Genomic DNA, 26,430 nt, shown 5'->3' on the forward strand with positions numbered 1-26,430 from the left:
CTGGGATCATGACCTGAGCCGAAGGCAGACCCCTAACGACTGAGCCACCCTGCGCCCCAAAGTACTTACATTTTAATGCTGAATCTGTTCACCTTGATTCCCGAATGGTATAGAGGCCCTCAGTCTCTTGATGGATATCTGCACAAAGCTAAGACCTTCTGTTTTCCCCCATGAAAACGCTTAGATTTCAGCCTCTCCCCCAGACTAGCTGTGTGGTCTGGGTGGGTTCTTCTCTGTTTTCTCCATGTGAGATTAACTGAGCTCTAAAGGCTTCGCCAGCCCTGATCTCGCGAGGGGTGGCAGCAATTTAGGCACAGGCGAGACCTCTTGGTGTTGATACCAGACACCTTTTCATTCCTATTGGCATCTAGGCCTGCCCTGGCGAGAGACTGGCCGACCTCACCTCCTGGGGCATTCCAACCAAGAGTAGAGCATGGGTGGAGTCAGGCCTGTTGTTGCATCTGCCCCTTGGCTCCCACGACCTGGGGCACTTTGGTGGAGTAGGTGGCTGGGCCCCTTTGCTTTTGTTTCAAGAGCCAGACCACAAGGGCAGGAAGGTCTCTCCAGTTGAGAAAGTTGGGCATAGGGGGTGTCATGGGCCTGAGAAGGTCCAGTAGACTTAACTCCATGTGCCAGGGCTTTGTACAGCTGGACGGACTGCAGCCCAGAGTGCGGAAGGGCGCATAACTCTGAGAGCACGGGGCTAGAGCTTGGAGCTGGGGTCCCTGACTCCTTCCTCGGTTCTCTGGCTACAAAGGAGAGCTGGCAATCTGGCTTGTCCTCTGCTCTAATTGAACTGTGGGAGTTGCTGTCTTTAAGAAATCCACTGAAGAAGTAAAATTAGTGCCCACCTGCTCAGCCAGCTTTGTTGCCTGGCTTTTCTTCAGCCTAGAAAGCTCTTCTGGTCAGCTTTTATCTTTCTCCAGCCAACTGAGGAAACAGATGCCAGCCTCAAGAGCTTGGCTGCATGCCAGTGTCCACCCCCTGGTTGTGTATGTGTATTGCGTGCAAGGTCTCCCTAGGAACCACCAGGAAGTCCACTGACTGGTCATTCAGTCCCTGTTGCTCATGGTGGCTGCCCAGGTGTGGCCTCAGCCCAGTCTTTTTTTTTTTTTTAAAGATTTTATTTTATTTATTTGAGAGAGAGAGAGAATGAGAGAGAGAGAGCACGAGAGGGAAGAGGGTCAGAGGGTCAGAGGGAGAAGCAGACTCCCCGCCGAGCAGGGAGCCCGATGCGGGACTCGATCCCGGGACGCCAGGATCGTGACCTGAGCCGAAGGCAGTCACTCAACCAACTGAGCCACCCAGGCGCCCTCAGCCCGGTCTTTTTATTCCACCCACCCTCCGCTCCTGGCCCAGCTCAGCATTTTTGGCTTAAGAAGACTCCCTCGGGGAGGGGACCCTCCTAGTCCAACCTTCTGGGGAACATCAGTTGACAGATCCTTTTGCTGGGAAGCCCTGCAGACGAGGGGTATGTTTTAATGGTGCACGGATTGGGCCCGGAGCTAGAAAGCTCAGGAGCGCGCTCTTTTGTTCCTCTAACACTGGCTTTCTCACTGCCACTTATTTGCAACTGGCAAGTTGGCTTGCATATAGTTTTGGCTGGCCATGGCCCTAACTCAGACTCATGGCATCCTAATTTTTTTAGTTCCACTGGCAAATTCTCTGCTCATTTCTTAGCTCAAATTCCTGGTCCGTGGCCAGCCCAGGGATTGGCGGCCCTTGGATCACATGTCCACTTCAGTCCAGTCAGCCCTGTGAGGGTAGGTCACATGGATCAAAACGTAGCTGCCAAAGGGGCGCAAGGTACGGGGGAGAGGTTGGACGTACTGGGAAGCCTCAGTTACCTAAGACAGGAACTAAGATGATTACCTTGGTCACCGATTAAGAATCGGGCATGAATGACATGGAAGATGTTACACAAAAAAAGAAAATTTTATTGTTGTCTCAGTCACTATCCCCGGGTGAAGTGGAGGGCACAGCACGAGGCTGTGTTCACAGTGCAGTGCAGACCTTCGGGAAGCATGTTCCCTGACTGGCCTGCTCTGACGTCCCTAAGGCGGCAGCCTCCTAACTCCCACCCCGGCCGTCTTAACGCTTGGAGAAGCCATGCTTTCAGGACACCCAGCTTGGCATCTGGGTCGGTTCCTCCCACGTGGACCATGTGAAATCATTATTCAGGGGAACTTTGTAGGGTGTGAGGCAAAACAAAGAGCCAAACTGGCAAGTCTAAGCCCCCACATGGGCTATCTCCCTGGAACACTTGGGCCTGTCACACACTCCAGGAGGGAGCAAGGCACAGCTGCAGCCACGGCTGCCGGAACAGGCCAGGGCTCCCGCCCTGTGTGCGAGGGCAGGGCAGAGGCTGGAGGGCTTCCTCTGGGGGCCCTGGTGAGCTCACACTCACCCCCACGCTCACTGACTTCATCGGTCGGACGCTTGGCCAAGAGCCCGGGCAGTGTGAGGGGCTTCCTCCCAGAACAGGCCCTGGGCCACCTAGCCAAGGGGGGGAAGGGTGACTTTCAGACCCAGGCCCCAGAAACCAGGGGGCACATACCGAGCTCTGAGATGCCAGAGGATTTTAAGAAAAAAGGCGGGAGGGGGGCAAGGGCGGTGGTAGTAGTGGTACTTTGCTATTTAAAGATAGAAAAATGCAAGGAAGTGCAACTTTTCTCTCCATTTGTTCTTTGGCATTCCCATTAGAGAATTCCAGGAGGCGTGCAGATGACATCATGTCTTACAACTGAGAGATCCCGATCATTTTGTGAAATGCAGTTCCTGCCTGTCCCATGTTTCCAATGGAAGCTGCTTTATATTTACGTGTTTAAAGCTGTTTTATGTTCCATTTAGATGAGAGTTTAATCATCTTAAATATCTACCAAAAGTAGATTACAATGCATGAAGATCACATAAAATGAACTTCACCTGGAAAGCATCACGAACGTTTAGAATAGAAAAAGACCCGGGAGGGGTATTATAAGAAATGTACAAAAGAAGTTTGCTTAAAAAAAAAAAAGAAAGTTTTAAAATTGATTCTTTCCCCCCTATGTTCAAATAATTGTGGTCTAGGGAACCATCAGGGTAAAGGCTTCATAGGCTCATTCCTTTTGATAAGAATAAGTTCATACAGAACTGTATATCCAAGTGCGTGTGCAAGAGACACTCACATGCATCACACACACAAGCACATACACGCACAGGGACAGACACACAGCTGAGTTTTTGTTGTTCTAGGCACTTCGTATCCATGTTAAGTCTGCCACATTCCCATTACATTTAATGAATTACTTCTTTGGAGGCAGGACATTTTCTTCGAAGAAGCCCTGGTTGACGACATTCCCCGCTGGGAAGTATCGGGCCACCACGAACGAAGACCCATCACTTGCAGATGCCTTCCCCACTCCCATCTTCTTTGTATTCTTCCACACCATGGCTGTGAAGTGTCCTGGAGGGGCAGAGGCAGGGGGAGAGGGAAACAGGTTAGTTAGCAGAATCTGGAGGAGGATGTTTCTAAGGATCCTCGAACCCCTGCGCCATCTTGTCAGGCTTGGGAAGCTTGAACTTCACATACACCAGTCAGAGGCAGGAAACATACAACATTCTGCCTGCCTGAGTTTCTGAGGTATCAGTTCCTCTCGATCAGCCACACAAGACCCTCCTCACCTCACCGTTTCCCGATGCCCAAAGGTTTCATGGTTTCCCAGAGATCACAACGAAGCCGAGTGACCCCAACAGTCAGGATGCCACCCCACCAGCACCTGCCTCCCACCCCGTCCCGCCGACTGTATTCTTCAAGGTCACCCATGATCTCCATGTTTCTCCCCAAAGATCACTTTTTGTCTCTCTCTTACTTGACATCTCAGGAACATTTAATAGAGTTGACTCCTCCCCTTTTCGAAGTACCCCCTCTTTTGGTTTCCATGATGCTGCCCTCTCTTGGCATTCCCATCTTATTGCCTTTTCCTCCTCTTCCATTTCGCTGGTAAATGTTGGAGGGGCCTGCCCTTCCCAAAGCTCAGTCCTGGGCTTGCTTTTCTTCACTTGCTGTACTCTTTAGGCAATTTCATCTTTCCCTGGCTCCCAAATTTATTTTCCTAGCTCAGATCTCTCCTCTGTGCTCCAGATACAACTACTTACTTGACATTTCCACTTGGATGGCAACCAGGCATGTAACCTATCCAAACCTCACTCTTGATTTTGGTTCCCCCAGAGTTACTGCTCTTCCTACCTTTCATTTCCATTAATGTTCCCTCTATGCACACAACCCTAAGGCTTGGTCTGTATTCCTCCTTCTCCCTCATTTCCCCCTCAACAAGCCATCATTCAATCCTCGAGACTCTAACTCCAAAATAGATCTTGAGTCCATCCACTCCCCAAACGTGGGTTCCAACCACAAACTTTCTCACTCGGACCACTGTAATGGCCCTCGATCGGTTCGCCAGCGTCCACCTGTGCCTCCTTCAATTCACTTTCTCTAAAGGAGCCAGAGTAATCATTTTTAGACATAAGTCATATCTGTTTCCTTTCCCACTTAAAAATCCTTCAATTGCTTCCAGTTGCACCTCAGATGAAAGGGAATGCTCTGGCCCAATGGCCTCTTTTCCATTCCTTGAACATGTCCGGTTATTTCCCACCATGGAATCCTTGCACACATTGGCCACTGTGTGGAATGCACTCCTGATGACCAACATCTTCCTAACCCTTAGGCCTCAGGCTGAATGTCACCTGTGCAGAGAAGTCTTTCACAATCACTTATTTCCTGAACACCTCCCTCCCAAGATCATCTTATCATACCCTGTTTTACCCCTCAGAGCATTCTTACCATTTGCAAGGTTATGTGCGTTTGATTTCTTGTTCATTTTGCTTGGCTCCTTCACTAGCCTAAGAGACTCACAGGGGCAGGAACCAAACTGTTTTGCTCACCAAATTATACTCAGTACCCTGGCACAGCCTGGCACAGGAAAAGTGTAAAATAAGACTTTGTTGCATGAATGAGTGGAATGAATGAGGGAATGAATGAAAAGGTATACGGAAGAACCACCTTGGACTTGGGTTCTACCCTCACTGCAAGTGCAGGCCTTCTACATTTTGTGCTCTTTGAGACATTGACAAGTTAGAGCCTCCTTCAATTCCCTCTGCTCTGAGCCAAACAGTCCAGTTCCTTCTCAAGCTACTGCCTGACCCTCCACACATTTCTGTGGTTTGCTGAGCTTCTCAGCATCAGTGTCCCACTGCTGAGGCTGCCTGCCCCTCACTCACTGCTTCTTTCAAACCTTTAATATAGCTTAGCTTCCAACTCCCCTTCCACTTGGGGGTCAAAGAGTTGCTGTAATGTACTCTTTGCTCAATGACCATAAATTCTTCCGTCTCCAAGGAGTAGAGGGTGGAAGCTGGTCCTTCCCACCTTTACTGTTAAGGACTTACAGAGATCCTTTGACAGGTCAATATTGACTTCTGTAGCACAGAATGGCATTCATTTGCTCAAACAACACTGAAGAGATTATGTTTCCTCCTTGAGGGGTGGGGACCACACCTGTCTTATTTTATTTTTTTAAGATTTTATTTATTTACTTGAGAGAAAGTGAGAGCAAGAGAGAAAGCACAGAGGGAGAGGGAGAAGCAGACACCCTGCTGAGCAGACAGCCTGGTTGCAGGGCTCGATATCAGGACCCCGGGATCATGACCGGAGCTGAAGGCAGACGCTTAACCGACTGAGCCACCCGGGCGCCCCTGCACCTGTCTTACTGACCACAATGTCCCCAATGCCTAGCACTGAGCTTGGCACATAGGAGATGCTCAACAAACACCAGATGAAGAATGGAAGAGACAGAGGGAAGGAGGAAAACTGAATCAGAAGTGGCTAAGTATCCCATAGGGTAGGAAAGAAAGAGGGTAACCATTTTATACCCATTTGGGTGGATTTTTTTTTTTTTTAAGAAGAAAATAACAAGCGTTGGTGAGGCTGTGCAGAAATTGGAACCCTTGTGCACTGCTGGTGGGAATGTGAAATGGTGCAGCCACTGAGGAAGACAGTATGGTGGTTCCTTAAAAAATGAAATATAGAATTACCATCTGATCCAGTAATTCCACTTCAAGGTATAAGCCCAAAAGAACTGAAAGCAGGGACTCAGATATTTGCACACCAATGTTTTAGCAGCATTATTTACAATAGCCAAAAGGGAAAAAAACCCAAATGTCCACCAATGGATGAATGGAGAAACAAAATGTTATATATAAACATACAATATTATTCAGCCTTAAAAAGGATGAAATTCTGATACATTCTACCTTGAGGATGAACCTTGAGGACATTATGCTAAGGGAAATAAACCAGACACAAAAGGACAAATATTATATGACTCCACTTATATTAGATACCTAGAATCACCAAACTCATAGAGACAGAAAGTAGAATAGTGGTCACCAGAGCTTAGGGGTGGGGAGGGAGAGAGGGATGGATGGGGGTTATTGTTTAATGGGTTCAATTTGAGATGGCTGACAAGTTCTGGAGATGGGTAGGGAAGTGGTTGTACAACAATGTGAATGTACTTAATCTCACTGAACTGTGTTCTTAAAATGATTAATTTTTTTAAAGATTTTATTTATTTATTCACGAGAGACAGAGAGAGAGGCAGAGGGAGAAGCAGGCTCCCCGTAGAGCAGGGAGACTGATGCGGGACTCGTCCCTAAAAATGGTTAATTTTATGGTAAATATGTTTTACCAGAAAATGAAGAAAGGAAGCAAGGCAGGCAGGCAGGCACCTGGGTGGCTCAGTGGTTAAGCGTCTGCCTTCGGCTCAGGTCATGATCCCAGGGTCCTGGGAAAGAGCCCCACATTGGCTCCCTGCTCAGCTGGGAGTCGGCTTCTCCCTCTCCCTCTGCCCCTCCCCTCTGCGTGTGTGTGTGTGTGTGTGTGTGTGTGTGTGTGTGTGTGTGTGTACGTGCGCGCGCGCTCTCTCTCACAACAAATAAAATCTTTAAAAAAAGATTGTGTGTATTTTGCCCTACAGATGAACTCCATTTTTATAATTTTTAAATTTAGGTAATACTTTATTTTATTTTGTTGTCTATATCCATAAAAGATTTTAGGTTACCAAATTGTTTATGAGAATAACAAACCATAAACGGTAATCAGCAGAACTGCTGTGATAAAATCAAAGCAAGAACTAAAGGAAAACAAACCCCACGTATAATTAGGCATCTTTTCCACTTATCCTTAAACTTGTATTAACCACTGCCCACTAAACTCTTGACTTTCACCTCAAAATAGAAGAGAAACACTACTTGCCTATTCCCCCTTGGACCTCCTACTTTTTGAGTCACAGCTCCAGGCTTTCCAGCAGCTTTGCAAGGTGTCGCCGCTTCCACAGGCTGTCTTTTCATTAAGGCTCAAGCCCTTCTCCACGCGAGCCTTTTCTCTCAAGAGAACCGGCCACTTTGGCTATTGACCACCCACTCTCTCTGTTGCCCAGACAAGGAAGAACGGCCATTTATCCACTGGTTACCAAGAAAATGATCACAGACACAAGGTGCCCGTCAGCAGCTCACATGCCTGTGGAAGCCTTTTCCAAACAGCTGAGGCTAAGTGATTTTCCCACTGGCCGGGGAGGTTTCTGTCCAGAGATAATTAAGTATGGGTATTTAGAAACAAGTTAAAGGACACGACTTCTTTAGCAACCATCAGATACACAGTGGTTTCTAACTAAATCACTAACTCACACAAAACTTTTTTTTTCCCCTAAAGGGATCACATCCTCCTTTCCTGCAGTCGACCCAAACTTCCTAGAATATACATTTGAAAAAACACATTAAATAAGTTACAGTATATCCTTGCAAGACAATAATGATAATGTGCAACAGTAAGAAAGAATGACAAAGCTCTTTTTGTATTAACACGGAACAATCTCTAACAATCTGCTGGGTGAAGAAAGCAAGTGCAAAACAGACCATATACCAGGGTATAAATAAAGGGGAAAAGAGACCATATTTACCTAATGCTGGTATAAGATCAGACCAACTCTAGGATGACACACAAGAAATGGGTATCACTGGTTGGAAGGGAAAGTGCTAGAGACCAGGAATGGAAGGACTTTTTACCCTACACAGTTTGCAGATTTCATATCATGTAAAAGTATTATTTACTCAGAATAAATGAACAAACCAACCTACTCATTATGTCACAAAGGGGGCGCCTGGGTGGCTCAGTTGTTTAAGCGACTGCCTTCGGCTCAGGTCATGATCCTAGAGTCCCAGGATCAGTCCCGAATTGGGCTCCCTGCTCAGCAGGGAGTCTGCATCTCCCTCTGACCCTCCTCCCTCTCCTGCTCTCTCTCTCAAATAAATAAATTAATTTTAAAAAAGAATGTAACAAAGTAACAGTTTCTCTCCGCTCACCACGCAGCAGAGAACTGTGTCCTTCATCACAAGATGTGGACTCAGGGTGAGTGGGTGGGGATAGATTACAGGATATTTCAAAGGCTCTTTCCCTACAACACCGACTCGGGCCAGGGAATCCCGACACAATGGTGCGGCAAGAAGCAGCTCTGGGGGAGCCTGAGGCGTGGGAAGGGTCTCGCAAGCTCTGATTCTAACACCACCCAAAGCTGTCCTCCTGTCTTAAGCTCAGGCTCTGCCTGTCCACAGGCATTGCCCACTAGCACCTGGGACAGCCTAGGGGCTAGCTGCTCTGGGGTTTTCCTCTTTAGGGGTGGGAGATGTGGGGCAATGGGTTGGACAGGTGGTCAGTGATCACGGCAAGTCCCATCCCAGCTCTGACACTTGCAAGATTCCCACCTTGGAGCAGGAGCCATGGAAAAAGCATCGGATTGAGGATAGGAGATCTAAAAGACGTCTCTTCCTCTTTCTGGGCTTCAGTTTCCTCCTCTGCAAAATGGGTAGAGTAAAGCCCCACCTACAACCGGTGTTGTGAGGCTTATGTGGCCGGGAATGCGGACCCTTTACAACGGCCAAGTGGCAGGCACACATGATCAATGCTAGTAACTTGCCCTGACATGTGTCCAGTTGCTCGGGAGCCTTGCTCATGGGAAAAGCAAATCCAGAGGCTGTGAAATAAAATGCCTTCTGGACACTGAACTTTATGAAAAGAAGACAGGTTCTGTGTCTTCATAGAACCTTAATCACCGGGCGGAGGCTGTTCCGGTTCCCTCCCTCACCTCTCGAATTTAACTGCCACAGAACCATCGATTCATACTTAGGCCGCTGACAGCAGCTTCCTTGGCCCCGGCCTGGAGAGCTGGGAGGAGAAATGCCCCAGCAGATGCCACCACCTCTGCCCCACAGTCCTGCCCACACTGTTGCAAGAACCCCTGCCCAAGAGGGGTGAGCAGCAAACCACAGGAAACAGTGACTAGCTCCGAGAGCATGTCACTTCCTGCTTCGGAAGAATCTTCCAGAGGGTGAGAGGCCATAGGGGCTCCACCCGGGGGGGGGATGGGGTAGGGTAGGGTAGGGTAGGGGGTGGGCAGGGAACCCCCTTTTCAGTTTTCCTGGCGCCTTCTGGTCAGAGAAACTCTCAGCCCCTTCTAACCCATCCTGGGCCGCCAGTAGATCTGAGTCGGTTCTGAGGAAAGACAGGCAGGTGCCAGGTGAGAGGAGTCGGCTGAGGGGCAGGAGGGAGCCCAGAACTCAAAGCGGCTGCCTGGGGCTTCAGTCAGCCAAATGTTTACTGCTTACCCTGGAGGCCTCACAGAAAAGCTGGATGGTCTCAGGGCTGCCGGGGCCTGCAGCTCTTGCCTGCATCCACACACCAGCTCTCAATGTCCCCTAGAGGCTACTGCCTTGCCCCTCCCTCTCCCTCTGGGACAGGGAAGGACAGAGAGTCAATCTAAGTTCACACAACTAATAGTGCTGGAGCTGAGAGCAGCTCTAGGCTGTCTGCACTCCAAGCTCATCTGAACCGCAAACTGGAGAAAAAAGGTGAAGGGGGAGGGGGGAGGGGATGCCTGGGAGGTGGGAGGTGTGGGGAGCATGTAGGAGGGATGCAGGGTATTGGGGGGGCGTTAAGACTAGAAGGGGAGAGTGAGCAGTGTGGCCCTTTTCCTGAAGAGAGGGCTTTAGAATATTCTGGTTGCTGGGGGCAGGCTGGATTGGAGGGGAGCAAGACTGGCAATAGGACGACCGGTTATAGGACCACTTCTGGGAGGAGCACTCAGGAACTTTTTAAAATCCACAGCCTCCTTATGGCACCCTCTAGTCACGTGGAGAACTTGGAGCTGGTGGGGCAGGAATCCGAGGCTCACATGTTCTCGGACGGAGGAGGGTGTGTGTGTGTTGGGAAAAGTGATGGGGAAAGAGAGTATTGCCCTTTGGGAGAAGCTGAGCCAGAGAAATGTGGAAGAGGTAAAACAGGAGGGAAAGGATCGATTTTCAGAGGGTTAGTGCCTTTCCAAACTCACATGCCCAATGGCAACCCTGCCCAGGCCCAGGCCACTGGGGTGACCCCCTCACTCACCAGTCCCAGAGGTGAAGCCAGGCTGCTGGAAGTTGTAGTTCTTGATTTCACTGTACCATCGATCAGCCACCTCCTTTCCTGTATGGAAAAGACACTGTTTCAAACTCAGCAGCAAAATCAACCCACTCGCTACTCCTTCCATCTTCTCCCCATACCAGCCACCCCACAGTTAGACGTCTGATAAAGCACCAATGAGCTGAAACAGGGACTCCTGCCCATGAGTGTATCCAGGCTGAAAAGGGGGCCTTGCTGGGGATTGGGAAGAGCCTTGGCCTGGCGTTGGGGGACCTGCCATGCCACTAACTTACTGTATAATCCTGGGCAAGGCCTCCCCCTCTCTGGGCCTCTGTACGAGGGTTGAATGCCATGTCCTCCAAGGGCTTCTAATGATGCTCTGAGTTTTCGGGACACTCTGTCCTCACCCCACCCCAGGTGTGTCTCCTGAAATATCCACAGGAGGAAAGGCAACTGGGCTGGTGGGTCCTCATTCTAAGCATCTGCTGGTCCAGCCGGTGCTGGTAGGCGAAAACCCACAGCATTTCCCTGGGAACTGTTGATGTCAAGGCCACAGCAAGGAGCCTCCATCCCACAGCAGTAAGTCTCACTCCTAACTTTGATATACGTATGGATCAGCTGGGGTGCTTGTTAAAATGCAGATTCTGACTTCCTAGGTCAAAGTTGTCTGCACTGTTGTTGTGCAGGCTCTGAGTCTGCATTTCTCACAAGTTCCCAGATGCTGCTGCTTCCCCACGGACCACACTTTGAGAAGCAAGGCCTCAGAGAAGAGAGGCTACACACCGGCCTCACGGGGGGAGCACTGAAACGTGGCTGACACGCGGGGCCCACCACAGACTGCGTCAGTCTCTCTGGAGGAGAGACCCAGGCATTGGTGTTTTCTAAAAGCGCTGCAAAAGATCCCAATGTGTAGCCAGGGTGGGGATAAAGACAGCCTGCGGAGACAGAGATGGGAAAACCGGGGCCACAGAGGGTAGCGACTTGCTCAGGGCTCCACAGGGGGCCAACGCAAGGCTGGGACCAATCACCTCCACTGCCTGCTCCTCCTGTCCGTTCAGGGAGCCTTCTTCCCATCAGGGCCCATGGCCTGGCTTGGAAAGGAGGCTGCAGGCTGCAGGCTGCAGGCTGCAGGCTCCCGCCTTCCTCAGGAGCATGCGCACACCTCTCCCGGAGGCCCGCTGCTCTGGGGAAACCGAGAGGACTGCAGGCCTCCCCAGGGAACTCCCAGGAATGTCAGGCCCTGGGTGTGGGGGGGAGGCAGGCAGGCATCCTCCTGCTGGGGTCTGGAGAAGGCTTCAGAGGGCAAAGTAGCTCTCTCCAGCACTTTTTCCTAAAAAGCCACGGCAGCCCTGTCAGAGCCAGGAAGCTCAAGAATGTTTGGTCAGTGTGGCAGGATCACCATTCCAGGCTGCGACCTTGGATGGAGGGATTGTCTTTCTCATTTTTTTTTTTCTAACATGAAAAAAGCTCAACTGCATTTTTCTGAGGATAAAAGTGAATACACCAACACTTTAAAAAAGAAAGCAAAATGTGAAGAATGTAAAACTGTGTCTGGGGATACTTGAGAGCCCACAGGGTCAGGCTGAAACTCTGCACGGAAAGGGCACAGAAATGATTTGCCTCCCCCGCCCCCATTCCTCAGCTGGGAGCTCTTCCGAAGGGGAGGGTCGGGCAGTCTGACTCATCTGTGTGTCCCTGGCACCCAGCACAGGCCTGGCCCTGAGCCAGCCATCTGAGACACTGTGGTGAGCTGCAGGCCGACCTGGGAGCACACACAGAGAGTTCTGGGGCCCCTTTCCCTTTCTGGGCCTGTGGCACCAAGGCTACGTGGAGGAGGGTGCTGGGGCCTGAATACTGGAGGTCCCAGGCCCAGCTCAGGCGAAGGAGAGGGAGGCTGAGAAAGCAACCTACCTGTCTGATCATAGGAGGCCCATGCCAGGTTCTCTCCACACTGGCCACGACTGGACTCCGGGCTGTGCTTGAGGATCCTTGTGCTGGCCAGGGCCTCTGAATACCTGCCAGAGTCCATGTGCCTCCTCAGAGCGGGCCAGCCCAGGGAAGCCCCAGAGGGTGAGTCCTAACCTAGTGTGGCTGAGCTTCCTTCCCCGCCCCAGGCTAGCTGTGCAAATCAGGAGCATCAGGCCAGCCTCTCTTCTGCGTCCACAACAGCCCCATTTTACAGAGGAGCAAACCGAGGCTCGGGGCAAAAGGACCTGCCTAGGTAAGTGGTACAAGGGTTATTCAAGCCTGGCTGTATCTGCCCCCCAAACCCATGTCCTTCTGGCCACCCCACTGCCCCTCCGTGACAGCGGCAACAGCGCCATGAAGGGCCAGAGTCACCCCGGGGCCCTGGGGGACTCACTGCTGAGCCTCCCGGTTGAGCTTCTTGCAGAGCTTCAGTGGGGGGACGCCATGCTGCTGCCGGTACTCGTTGTGGGCCTTCAGGACCTCATTATTAAACTGCTTGGAAGCTGCAATAATTTCAAAATGGAGAAGGTCTCAGTGCAGAGAAAAGACCCACCAAGAAAGTATGATGGCCAGCTTCAGAGTGATGCTCAGCTCAACCCTCAGGCCACACGGACGGGCTGCCGCGCCCCTTTTGGCACCCCGGCCAGCCGAGCAACCGTGACATCCTGCTCCACACCCCTGATGTCAGCCTCCCCGTCTCTGCACATCTGCACCTCATGGATCACGTGGGGCCCTGTGGACCACGTGAGGGATTTGGGGCTTTGTCCAGGGCAATGGGGAGGGGCTGAATGGGCACAAGGGGCTGAGATGAGGAGATGTGTGTTTCTGAAAGACTCTGCTGGCTGCTGAGCGGAGGCTGGGCCGCAGGTGCACAGAAGGTGCAGGGGATCAGGGGCGGGACAGGGAGACCGGAACGGCTGGGAAAAAAACGTGTGGAGCCTGGGTAACTCAGACTGGACCTATGGGGTGTGGTGGGGGCTGGGAAGGGCTGGAGGTGGGAGCCCAGGGAGAACAGGCCTGGCTGTGGTGAGGGTGCCTGCGTTGTGCTGGGGAGACCAGAAGACTGGGACAGATAAAGAAGGGGACCAGGGGAGGACAGCACTGGGGCAGTGGAGTGGGGGGGACAGGGCGGAAAGGGGGGGGGGGGGGGGGGGGGGGGCAGCTGGGCCCAGGGATGCAGTGAGGGAAGAGGTTGAGCCTGTGCCCAACTGGGTCATGACCTCCAACGAACAAGCTCAAGGAGGCTGGAGTTAGGGAGAGAATAAGAGGCAGAGGCAAGGTCAACGGTGGACGGAAGCCACCCCAGTGTGGCTCTGGAACGGAACCCCCTCCATCCCACACCCTTCACCCGTCTCCCCACCACTCATCCGTCCCTCTCTTGGTTCGTCATCCTTTCGGCAGCAGCCAGCCACCCATCCCCCACCCATCAGTTCATCTGCTCTCTGAGCGCCGCCTCCACTCTGGCTCCTGGATTGTGCGAGAGCTCCGGAGACACATCCACCTTGTCCTGCCCTCGGGGAGCTCACACACAGAAGGGAGACGGCCTTGGAGACAGACACCGGCAGAGTGAGAGGGCCAAGGTGCAGGTGAGCATAGGTCAAGAGGAACTTGGAGAAAAGTAACCTACCATGGGTGGGGGGATCAGAAAGTTGCCCAGACAGGAGCCAGTGAGGCTGATTGGGCGGGCACTGAGCACCAGCCGTAGGACTCTGGGATCGGGTGGCTTATGAGGAAGAGCCACGGCGGCCCTTACACCAAGCTAGTCTCATCCGGCAGGGGCCTGTCCCTGAGGATTGGCCGTGGGCGGTAAGGGTGCGCCGTGGAGGGTGAACAAAGCGCCACTCCTCCCCCGCCCCGGGTCATTCACCAGCTGCCTTTCCTTTCCTCTGCTCTTTTCATTCACCCCAGAGGCTGAGATGACCCCATAGGGAGTCTTCCCCCTCCCTCAGCCAGATTCCCCAGGTCTCCTGGGGCTTCGAATCAAATCCCACTGGGTCTCTGAGGAGATGCAGGAAGAGACCTAGGGCAGGGCCTACCCTCAGGGCTAAATGCGGCCCTTGAGAAGGGAGGTAACTGCAGGCCATGCCCGTGGTGGGTGGCAGTTGAGCCGGCCCAAGGGGGTTCCAATCACCTTAAGAGTTAGGCCTCTGGGGCCCAGCGGGGCAGTTCAGTGAGGTCTGGTCACAGCAGTGTGGGCAGGGGGAGGCGGGGCTGAACAGCAGGATTTGGGAGGTTGTGGCTGACAGGCAGACATGGGGGACACCGTGAAGGAAGGGGTGATGGTAGCTGCTGTCTACCATCTTGTCACCAAGACAGAGGCGGAGCTGCAACCTGAACTCTTCGGGTCTCTGTGGTCAAGAGAGGGGCCAAACCCTTGTTTGTGTGAAAGATAAAGATTTCATGTTTATGGGAGGGAGGAGGAAGAGGGAAGGTACTGTTTACTGGGCAGTTTCAGATTTTCAGGATGGAAAAGTTCAGCAGATGTGTGGTAGAGCAATGTGAATGTACATACACTACTGAACTGCATACCCTGCAATGGTTATGATGGTAAATTTTATGTCTCGTGTTTTTTTACCACAGTAATAAAAAAGATTTTGGGTTGAATATGTTAACGTGGTATTTGGGATAACGGAGTCAGAGAGGTTCTTAAAGAATATCTCAGGGGCGCCTGAGTGGCTCAGTTGGTTAAGCGGCCGCCTTTGGCTTGGGTCATGATCCCAGGGTCCTGGGATCGAGTCCCATGTCGGGTTCCCTGCTCAGTGAGGAACCTGCTTCTCCCTCTCCCTCTGTCTCCCGGCTTGTGCTCTCACTCTCTCTCTGTGTCAGATAAATAAATAAAATATTAAAAAACAAAACAGAATATCTCAGGTGGAAGCCATAGCGACTAGTAGGAACCAGAGGGGTTCTTGTTGATGAAACGCAAAGGAGTCAGCAGGGTGGCTTGGCGGCTAGAACCCCACCAGCTCCTGGGCAAAGGCACTGCTTGTCCTGTAGGAGCCAGTGCCCAGCCGTAGTGCCTCGCCCAGCCTGGCCCCCACCTTGTCTGAGAGGCGGCAACCATCTGAAGTGCGTCCACAAGTGATGACCAGGTGGAGAAGGGGCTGGAAATGGGTCTTATAAGGAATGGTGGCAAGTACTGGGTCTGTTCATCCTGGAGCTCAGACTTTGGAAGACACAGAGGAGACCTCTGATGAATTCTGGGGCTCCAGAGGGCAAAGTCAGGGCCAGTGGGTGGAAAGGGCAGGACGATAGATTTTAGCTCAGCCTAAGAAAGAACTTTCAATCAAAGCTTTCCAAAAAATGAAAGAGTGACCTCACGAGGTAATGAGCTCTCCAGCACTGGGGGAGTACAAACAAGTGACTCCTCTCAAAAGGATTCAGGCATTGGAGGCCAATCGGATGACCTTCAAGTCCCTTCAATCCTGAGATCCCATAAGGTCCCATCAGGGTGGGGTGAGAGGAGACAAGTGAATGGCTACCCTCAGGCTTCCAAGGAGTTCAGAGCTTCTCTAAGGAGATGGAGTGATCACAAGCGTATGTGTCTGTGCAGGGCCAGGTGTGGGTGCACATGGTCAAGGTGGCAGCGGGTCCCCATCTGAGGGACAGGCTTGGCGAGGCCCACACTAATGTCCCTGCCCGCTCCCATGTCGCCGGCAGGCCACAATGGGACACCACAGGAGGTGCATGGGACTGAGTGGTGCAGGCAATGGGGACCACCAGTGTACCGGGGAAGGCTCCCTGGAGGAGGCAGGGAGGAGGCAAAGGGGGCACAGAAAGAGCCAGGGCAGACCGGAGAGCTGGTGGATCTGGGGCTATGGGGAGGAGGGGGAGATCCAGGGAGCAGGTGGGTAGCTAAGGTGAAGCCAGTTTAAAGGCAGCTCTGAGTGCCGGGCTCAGGTCGCACTGGACCCAGTAGCTTTATGGGTCCTGCAGTCTTTTTGGCAGAGAGGGACGTATAAGGCTGCTAAAAACTAGGTCACTGCACTCCCAGAATGTGGGAAGTAAAAAGAAACAAAAGTGAAAGTTCCTGTGCCCAATCTAAGCTTGGTGCCCAGAAGCCAATGCTGGTTACTGTTGCCAGTGGGGCCAGTGCGCTGGGCCAGGGTTTCTAGGAAGGGGTCAGGAAGACTTTTTGATAAGGGAGCCTTCTCTCCCTACCCCCAGCCACACTTCTGAGGCCAGTCCCTGCCCAGGTGGCTCCTCAGAGCAGGGCCTCAGCCTCCGGAGTGGGGGGGGGGGGGCAAGATATCACTTGTGAACACACCCAGCAAAAGGCACACTTTATTCTGTAGAAAAACTCTAGAACACAGATAAACATAAAGATTAAAAGTCAAAGAAAACCCACCCATCCCCACATTAGGCAGGGAGAGCCCTCACAGCCACCCCACAAGGGGCGAGGGTAGGAATGATATCCTTATTTTGTAGGAGGGCAAACTGAAGCTCAGAAAACGACAGGTTCAGGGTGCCAGCCCAGAATGAAAGGGGTCCTTTCTTCTGCTGACCAACTATTTCTAGGTGCCAGGCCTGCACATGGTCTTATTTGCTTATTGCCACCTTTTGTACGAGCCCCCACTACTGTACCTTTTTTTTTTTTTTTTTTTTTATAAGGAAACGGAGGCTCCAGAAGAGAAGTAACCTGCCCAAGTTCCCACAAATGGTCCAGGGGTAGTAGACCCACAAAGAGGGAAACCCTGTCCTTAACCCCGTACTACCCCCAAGGCCCAGGACACAGAGAAAAGCACACAGAAGAGACAGCGGGGTCACCAGATCCAGGAGGAGGATCAAGTCCAGTGTGGTTGGGCCTGCCGGTCTGAAGAGGAGGAAGGAAGAGGAGAAAAGAACTTTCTCAACAGCCTCCTCTGTGCCAAGCCCTTTATGGACAGACCTGTCTGAGGGGCCCCAGATGAAAACCGGGGGCTGCCGGGGACAGTTGTGGGGCTTAAGGTCAGAGCCCCTGGAAGGTGGGAGGAGCTGTCTCGGCCTGGCTCCCTGTGGCTGAGGGACGGAGTCGGGGTGGGGCTGTCTCCACCACAGGAGGGGCGCTGAACTAAGATGGGGGCTCTTGAAGGTCCTCTGGGGCCCAGGCTTCTAACTGCCAGATAAAAACTCAGGTCCTGCCCCTCCTCCCTCTGGCTGTTGGCTGGGACAGACTCCTCCCTCAGCGTTGGTCCTCTTCTGAGGCCTCCCTGGGCCCAGCATGACTCATGTCTCTGCCCTCTCCAAAATCCCCACCAAAGAGGCCCATCAGGAATCAGGGTGGAAATTGTGGACAGGCTCCTTCTGTCCCCTTGGCAAAAGGCTGAAAAGAGACCTGGTCCCATCTTTGGGGTAAAGCCGGTTTTGCTAATTTATCAGGAAGAAAAATTATGAGTTGATTTAAAAAAAAAAAAAAAGGAGTGAGTTCCAGACGGGTAGCCTGGGTAGCTCCTGCTCTTTCTGCCTGGGTTCCAGGAAATTCAAGAGGCAAATCCCAGCTCTGCCTTTTAATAGCTGTGTGATCTTGGACAAGTTGCTTAATCACTCTGTGCCTTTCTCCCATACATAAAATGGGGAGAACAGTTTCTTACCTCACAGAGTTGTTGTGAGAGTTAAATGAATTAACTTATGAAAATGCTTTAGAGGGACGCCTAGATGGCTCAGTTGTTAAGCGTCTGCCTTCAGCTCAGGTCATGATCCCAGGGTCCTGGGATCGAGCCCCGCATCGGGCTCCCTCCTCGGCGGGAAGCCTGCTTCTCCCTCTCCCACTCCCCCTGCTTGTGTTCCCTCTCTCGCTGTGTCTCTCTCTGTCAAATAAATAAATAAAATCTTTAAAAAAAATTCTTTAGAATAGTTCCAGAACACAGTGAAGAGATCCTAAATGTCAACCATAATTATTATCGTCACTTTTGGGCAGAGACCCTTTGGCCTCTGGCCTTGGGAGAAACTGCCCTGTCAAAGCCTAGACTTTAGGGGCTCCTGGGTGGCTCAGTTGGTTGAGCCTCAGGTCATGATCCCAGGGTCCCAGGATGGAGCTCCATGTTGGGCTGCTGCTCAGCGGGGAGTCTGCTTCTACTTCTCCCTCTGCCCCTCCCCCAGGTTTGTGCATGCTCTTGCTTGCTCTCTCTCAAATAAATAAATAAAATCTTAAAACAAAACCAAACCTAGATTTTTTAAAGCGAGCAGTCCTGCTGGTATTTAAATTGGTCTCAGACACGTGCAGGGTGAATGAATACATGAACAAATGAATGGAGCCCCCACACGGGCCTCGAGAAGGCACTAGAATGGGAGCCTTCTCATTACAGAGGAGTAAACTGTGGTTTTCGGTTGGCTATGTGAATTGCCTGAGGTCACACAGTGAGTCCACATTACAGCCGGATCTAAGAATGTCCCTCCCTTCACCTTCTCCCCTCCCTCGTATCTTGCACACTTTCACTTCACATACAGTCTTCCTCTCCCTAAGGGCAAAAATGATGGACAATGAAGAGTTGTCCAACTGGCCACTTGGGAACAAGGATGTCCCGGAGCGCTGGCCCCAGGCAGCCCCTTCGTGGGCAGACAACAGTCCTTGCAGGACTGAAGGAGCCCAGGAGAGCTAGCTCTGACCTGCAGAGTGGCTGGGTGTTCTCGGCCGGGCCTGCGGCCCCTCGGGCCTGCCACAGGCACCGGGCAAGTCCCTGCCTCTCGGCCCGCTGCTTGCCCACCTGTGTGAAGGAAGGATGGATGACATCTGCGGATTTCAAAGTAGCTTCAAAGCAGGAAACCCTTTCTTTGAATCACTTCCTCCCCTCACCCCCCTTTTTTTTTTCAATAAAATCAACACATGAAAATGGAACTGCTGGAATGATCTGGTCCACACAGCCTTCCCTAGCAGAGGTGTGAGAGCCCCTGCTCGGTAGGAAATTCCTGGGCTGTCAGTCCCTAAAAGGCCTTCTGCTCTGCTGTCCTCTGGTGCTGGGACATGTGGGTAGTGGGACACTAAGATTCTTAGAGGTAACCACAGGCTGTGTAAAGGTCCCTATGGGGCTGGAATCCAGGGTGAGAAGCAGGTGGGGAGCAGGCGGCAAGTGGTCCATGTGGCAGAGGGAAAAGCAAGCGGCTGGGAAGGCAGAAACCCGGGTTCAAATCCCGATTTGTCCACTTACTGGTCAACGTGTGAACGTGGGCAAGGTAGTCAACCTCTATAAACCTATAAAATTGATAATACCTGTCCTGTAGTGTTGTTAACAAATGTTGGTAACATGTATAAAATACCTAGCTCCAAGTCTGGCATGCACTAGGAGCTTAATAATTGGTAATCACTATTATTAGGGACCAGAGGCTTCTACAGAGCCTGAGGCCAGTGCTTTTCTTCTCTGCCCTCATCACACCTACTGCAGAATGAAGCCCAGCAGGGAGACCGGGGCTAGGAGCAGGTCCTGGGAACCTCGAAGCACTGGGCCAGGTGTCTTCTGGAATTTAAGCTGTGTCAGTTGTGTGATACATCTTCAGCAATGCCTACAACCCCAGGAAGCTCTGACGTATATCTGAGGTTAAAAAAAATTTTTTTTTAAAGATTTTACTTATTTATTTGACAGAGAGAGAGAGGGAACACAAGCCGGGGCAGTGGGAGAGGGAGAAGCAGGCTTCCCGCCGAGGAGGGAGCCCGATGCGGGGCTCGATCCCAGGACCCCGGGATCACGACCTGAGCCGAAGGCAGACACTTAACGACTGAGCCACCCAGGCGCCCCTATCTGAGGTTAAAAATTAAAAAGAGATTGGCCTCTATGCAGTGATGAGAAAACTGAGGCCCGGAAGAGGCAGGGGCTGACTCCTTACCCTGGTCTTTCTGGAACCACATAAAGCCCCTGCGTGGATAAGTATCTGTGAGTGCTATGGCCACCGCAGGCACAGATAACCTCTGGCTGGTGGCCTGGAACCTCAAGGTTGGGCCTGTGTTGAAGGCCCATGTGGCCTGGGTCACCTAGAAAAGTCACTTTCTCTTGGGTACCTTTAGGGGAGCCAGACACTGTCCTGGGGGCTGTTTTTGGGAGAGCCAAGTGAAATGCGTGTGCCTGTGAGGGAGATAGGCCTGGACCAGCATTCTGGAAGGTCCCCGGGTATGTGTGGTGGGGTGGGAAAGCAGGGGAGGGGGGCGGGGATGCCTGCCTGAACCAGCTCTTCCTGTCCTCTACCACTGCCCTCCACCTCTGAGAGCAGCCTGACTGTGCATCTCTGGTCCTCTGAGTGTCACCACCAGCCTGCACCCAGACTCACCCTGCTGGCCCTTCCCTCATGTTCACAGTAAGCCGGTCACCAAGGCTGCTTCTGGCTACCATCTCAAATATCCATCTCCTCGTCCTCTGCAGTCCTTAGATGCCTCTGTCATCTCTCTCCTGGGTAAAGGCAAGAGTCTCCCCTGACCCTCACCTCCACTCTCCCCGTCTTAGCCACCCTCCACCCTGGCACAACTCGGGCTTTCAGATCAATGTCTTTCAGCGGCACCCAAGGTCCCATGGGTAAAGATCCTCCGCGAGGTTCGATGATCCCCTCTGCAGAGGAGATTTCTCCCTCCCCTGATCTGCCACTCTCCACCTGTACCCGCCTTGTGGCTTGAATCATTTCCCACTTCTTACTGGAGCCTATCCACCCCCACCTCAATCAGCTTTAGGATTCGTTTCCCGATCCAAATGAACAGTGCTGAGGACAGAGGCCGTGCCCGCCACAGCAGGGGGTCTGCAGCTTGGCACACAGCTAAGAAATAGATGGGGGGAAGAGAGGGAAAGAGGAAAGGAACCAAGAGGGGAGGGAGGGAGGATGGATGAACAGATAGAAGAATGGGCATACGGCTGAATATTAGAAGTTCTGGAAAACTGTTTCTTAGGGAAGAAGCCAGAAACAACTGACACAAATGTAGCTTTAGAGAATTTGTGGATTTTCTCTTACGGTACCGAGAAAGGAGTTGATTTCTCAAAATGCTTTTTCACATCTGCCATGCTCTTGCCTCATTACCGCCTATCACCCTGTTCTTGAACTACATGACAACTCCTTATGTCACCTCTCCATACTGGAGAGCATATGGGCCACCCTCACTGTACAGATGGGGAAAATGAGGCACAGAGAAGGGAAGAGCCTTGTTCAAGATCACACAGCAAGTGATTAGCAGAGCCAGGGCTGAAAGCCAGACCTGTCACAGCAGGTCAGGATGAAGGCCAGGGAAAGCCACTTACTCTCGACACCAGTACCTCATGAGTCTGGATCTTGAGAAGAGATTCAAGGAGGGACCCAGCCTCACCCAGCCAAGGATGAAATCCCCAAATTCCCATGGAGCAGGACTTCTGAAGTCTGTTGGACAGCTGTTCATTGAGAGCGCCCTGTGAGGCAGGAACTATGCTGGGATAGACTCAGCCCCTGGCCCCCAGCAGTGAGGAGTCTGTGGAAAACAGGTCCACGCCTGGGGTAGTGTCCCAAGCTGATTGCTGGGAGGGCTGCAACAAAGAAGACACAGAGGGGGCCGGCCCTGGGGGGTGGGGGTGGGGGTGGGGGAATCAGGGCAGGGAGCCCAGGCCAAGTTGAGCCTAGAAGGATGGAGAGGATTTGCAACCTCAGCAAAGTGGGAGAGGCAGAGAGGTGGTGGTGAGCGCTGGGAGAGGGAACCCAGGGGAAGGGACAAGCGTGCCAGCCTCCTAATAGCTGCGTGCAGGGGGAGGAAAGAAGTGACGATCAACTCCCAGCGAGCCCCACGCCCCACGGAAGAGTACCTAGTCTTTCACCTGCCGACAATGGGATGAAAGGTGTTAGAAAGTGACGGGACAAATCTGCATTTTATTTATTTTTTTTTATTTTTTAAAGATTTTATTTATTTATTTGAGAGAGAGAGAATGAGAGATAGAGAGCATGAGAGGGAAGAGGGTCAGAGGGAGAAGCAGATTCCCTGCTGAGCAGGGAGCCCGATGCGGGACTCGATCCCAGGTCTCCAGGATCATGACCTGAGCCGAAGGCAGTCGCCTAACCGACTGAGCCACCCAGGCGCCCACAAATCTGCATTTTAGAAAGTTCACCCGGACAGCCACAGTGGTGAGGATAGGCAGCGACAGGTCAGAGATAAAGGGGAAGCGCGACTTTGTACCCGGGTGGAGCCAGACTGAGCCTGGCACAAAGGGGGCACTCAGGGGAGGAGGGACAACGACAGAAGAAAAGGATGCTCAGAGCCGTCCTTAGGAAGGTTGGTTGGGGAGAGCTGTTTTGTAGCAAGAGATGCTGTCATAGTTTGGAGGCTTTTTCCAATTGTAACTCTGCTCTAGAAACAAAGCAAAAGCCACGCCTTGGCCGGACGCTGAGCGCTAATCCCATCAGCGCCTGGACACCCTCCCTGACGCAATCTCTGGCTCGCAGACAGGGGGACCCTCCCTCGGTCTCGCCTTCTCTCCTTCTCTCCCGGTGGCCCGACGGCCACCCCGGCTTCCTGGCTGCCCGGGAAACTGCCGGCGCGGAGCCTCCGGGCGCTTCGCCTCGTACGCCTCTCCAGTCCGCAGCCGGGGTCCCGCAGCTCAGCCCGCGCCCTGACCCCGCGTAGCGGCGGCCGCCCCGCTCCCCCGGCCACCAGCCCGCCGCGGGAGAGGGTGAAGGCGGGGGTCTCGGAGCCGAGGCTCGCGAGCCTTCCCCGCACCCGCCCGGCCGGCCCGCGGGCTCACCTGACTTGCCCATGGCCCGCTCGGCGCGCTCCCCGGCTCCCGCCGCCGCTGCGCTGCGCTCTCTTACCGGCCCCGCGCAGCTGGACCCCGGAGAAGGAGGCCGGGCGGCCGCAGCCCCTCCCCCGGCGCGGCCCGGCCCCCGCCTTATAAGGCAGCGGCAGCTGCCGGCGGAGGCGCCGGGGGCCACCCCGCCGGCTGCCGGGAGGAAGTGCAGCGCGCTCCGCTCTCCGCGCGCCTCCCACTCGGGAGAACTCGCCTAGCGAAGGGACCCCCACGACTGTCCAGGGCTCTCCCGGTGTGGACTGGGAGTCCGGGACCTCCCGGATCTCAGCCCCGAACTGCCCCTCTCGGGACGGAATGGGGGTGCATAGGGAAGCCGCTAAGGCGCTGCGAGGACCGTAGTGCTTACTGTCGCGGCACGAGAGAGGCAGTTCCAGCCCGCATCACCAGGGGTCGGGGCTCTCCCCACTTCGGCCTGACCCCCACAAACACCTCAGGCTCCGAGTGCACCGCCTTCTGCTCCCCAGTGACACTGGACTCCAGGGGCATCTCTTCTTCACAGGACATACCCTCCGGTGCGAATCAGGGTTGGAGTCCGGCTCACCCTCCTAACCTCGCCAACCCTGCGTGTCCCTCCCAGGGAGGCTGGGCAGCCTTGCTCTGACCTGTGGGCCTGTCCCTCATTGGCTATTAAACCAAGCCAAATCCCCCACCCCTGAAGTCTGGCTCCAGACCTGTCTCTTCAACTCCCTAACTTCATCCCATGCTCCAGTTAAACTAGACTTCTTGACATTCCCCAAACACGCTCAGAGACTTCTTCCCTCTTCGCCTTTGCTGGGTCTGTTTCCTCAGCCTGGGTGCTGGCTCATCTCTGCCCATTCTAGTCCCACCTACCCCTCACGGCCTTTGGGTCCCTTTAACTTCCAGAGGCTCTGACCTTTCTTGACGTTGGGGGCTGTGGTCAGTACACACCTGGCAATGGGGAGACTTGGTCTCAGTCATGGCCCCACACCTGTGTGACAACAGAGCACTTGCAGGAAGACACACCCTGGGTCACCTGCGTCACTCCCCTGAGTAACTCCTAAGTAAAGGAAGCTAAATTTAGGTAGGCCCTTTCAATAAATGGGCACTGAAGTGAACTGACTTGATCGGAAGGGGAGAATTTGCAATATCATGGGCTTCAAATGTCCAGTAGGGCAATGGTACTTTCTACTTCCTCCCCCTATGTCAGACTTTCAAACTGTGGTAGAGTGTTAGAAAGAGTGGCCCACCCTGAATCAAAGGGAATTTTGGTGCTAGATGAAGATCCAACCCATTGTGTTCAACGCCCTCTCCCATTTTGCCAACAAATCCCCATTGAAATGACCAAATACACCCTGTTCCATATCACCTCTAGGATCTCTAGAAGGCTGTCTCCATTGTAAGGAAAACTTCAAGGCCCTGAGTGGAGACAGCTGAGCACAATGGAGCCACTCTACCTGCTGAGAAGGATCACTGAGTTTCACTCCCATTTCACCCCCATACAGAGATGAGGGTGGGCTTGGAGGGGGTGGGGAGGACAAAATCCAAAGTTTAATGGCATCTTTGGAGTCTGTGCGGGGTGGGATGCTGTGGGCTCTAGAGGTGGCCTTAGCTTGTGGAAGGGACAGTGTGCTGAGTGGGGTTAGGGCAGTGCCAAAGTTGCCCCTTCCAAGGGCTGAGGGCTGGTTGGAGGGAGCCACTGCCCAGCTGGTCCCAACCGGTGCCCAGGCAGCAGAGATGAGAGAAATGGCAACAAAGGTCAGACACAGGGAGGGTTTGACCCAAGCTACCACTTCTTTTTCATTTTATGTCCTATTTAAGAACTCCTTACTCCAAGATCATGAAATATTTCTGTTTTCTTCTAGAAGTCTTGTTTTTTTAAAGAATTTATTTATTTATAGCAAACTGGGAGGGGGACAGAGGGAAAGAGAGACAGAGAGAGAATCTCAAGCAGACTCCACCCTGAGCCGGAACCAGAAGTGGGGTTCGGTCTCACCACCCCAAGATCATGACCTGGGCCAGAACCAAGAGTCGGATGTTGGACTGACTGCAGCACCCAGGTGCCCCTCTTCTAGAAGTTTTAAAGTTTTAGCACTTAGATTCATTCTGATTATGGTGTGTAGTATAAAGTCAGGATTATAACTCTCTCTTTCCTTATCTGGCATATGAATGCCCAATAGCTCCAGTATCATTTCTTGAGTTAACTGTATGTGGGCTCCCTATTCTGTTCCATTGATCTATATGCATATTTATACACATATTTTTACACTAATACCACCCTGTCTCAATTGCTGTAGCTTTATAATAAATCTTTTTTTTTTTTTTTAAGTAGGCTCCATGCCCAGTGTGGAGCCCAATGTGGGGTTTGAACTCACAACTGTGAGATTGAGACCTGAGCCAACATCAAGAATTGGATGCTTAAATGACTGAGCCCCTATAGTAAATCTTGATATCAAGTAATGTAAATCCTCTTATTCTCTTTTCAAAGTTGTTCTGTTCATTTTACTTTATTTTATTTTTTGGTTTTGTTCATTTTAAGTCCTCTGCATTTCCATATAAATTTTAGAATCGGCTCATCAATTACTGTAAAACAAACAACCTGCTGGGGTTTTGATTGGAATTGTCATGAATACATAGATAATCTTGGGGGGAACTGACCTCTTAATGAAATCGAGTTGCTGGCCCATCACCATGGTGTATCTTTATTTATATCTTCTTTAATCTCTCTGTGTTTTGTGGGGTGTTTGCTCTGTATTTAGTCTTTTCTTCTTATAATATCTTTCAGATTTGGGGATCAACACTGGCCTTATAAAAGAAGTTGGAAAGGGTTCTCTATACTATTTTCTGGAAGAGTTTGTATAGAATTAGTATTATTTCTTTCTTAAATATTGGCTACAAATAATCGGTGAAGCCGTCTAGTCAAGGAGGTGTTTTTATTCTTTTTTGGGCGAGGGAAGGTTTTCAATTACAAATTCCGCTTTATTGATAGATATGGAATTCTTCAGATTGTCCTTTTCTTCTTGAGTGAGCTTTGGTAACTTGAATCTTTTAAGAAATTTGTGTATTTCATTCACCTAAATGGTGGAATTTATATGCATGAGGTTGCTAATATTGTTATCCTTTAAAAGAATGATGTCTAATGGTGACCCTTTATCATTTCTGATACTGTGCCTTCTAAAGGTTTATCAACATAGTTGATCCGTATTATTTGTGGATTCTGTGTTTATGAATTCACCTACTTGCTAAGATTTATTTGTAACCCTCAAATCAATACTTGCAATGCTTTCAGTCATTGGAAAACATGTG

At 52.0% G+C, this 26,430-nt stretch overlaps 1 protein-coding gene across 1 annotated transcript; it reads right to left on the bottom strand.

Moving 5' to 3' along the window:
* Positions 1-1,916: 1,916 nt before the first annotated feature.
* On the bottom strand, positions 1,917-23,241 carry GLIPR2 (GLI pathogenesis related 2). Its single transcript, XM_025852803.2, has 5 exons — positions 23,104-23,241; positions 12,849-12,957; positions 12,398-12,501; positions 10,472-10,549; positions 1,917-3,445 (listed from the first exon to the last, which is right to left on the bottom strand). Exons 1-5 carry the CDS (start codon positions 23,114-23,116, stop codon positions 3,285-3,287), a joined length of 465 nt encoding a protein of 154 aa, XP_025708588.1. The 5' UTR covers positions 23,117-23,241; the 3' UTR covers positions 1,917-3,284.
* Positions 23,242-26,430: the final 3,189 nt, after the last annotated feature.

This window comes from Callorhinus ursinus, unplaced genomic scaffold (assembly GCF_003265705.2).
Source record: "Callorhinus ursinus isolate GAN/ISIS: 27379988/994484 unplaced genomic scaffold, GSC_fseal_2.0 scaffold42, whole genome shotgun sequence".
Classification (NCBI taxonomy): domain Eukaryota; kingdom Metazoa; phylum Chordata; class Mammalia; order Carnivora; family Otariidae; genus Callorhinus; species Callorhinus ursinus.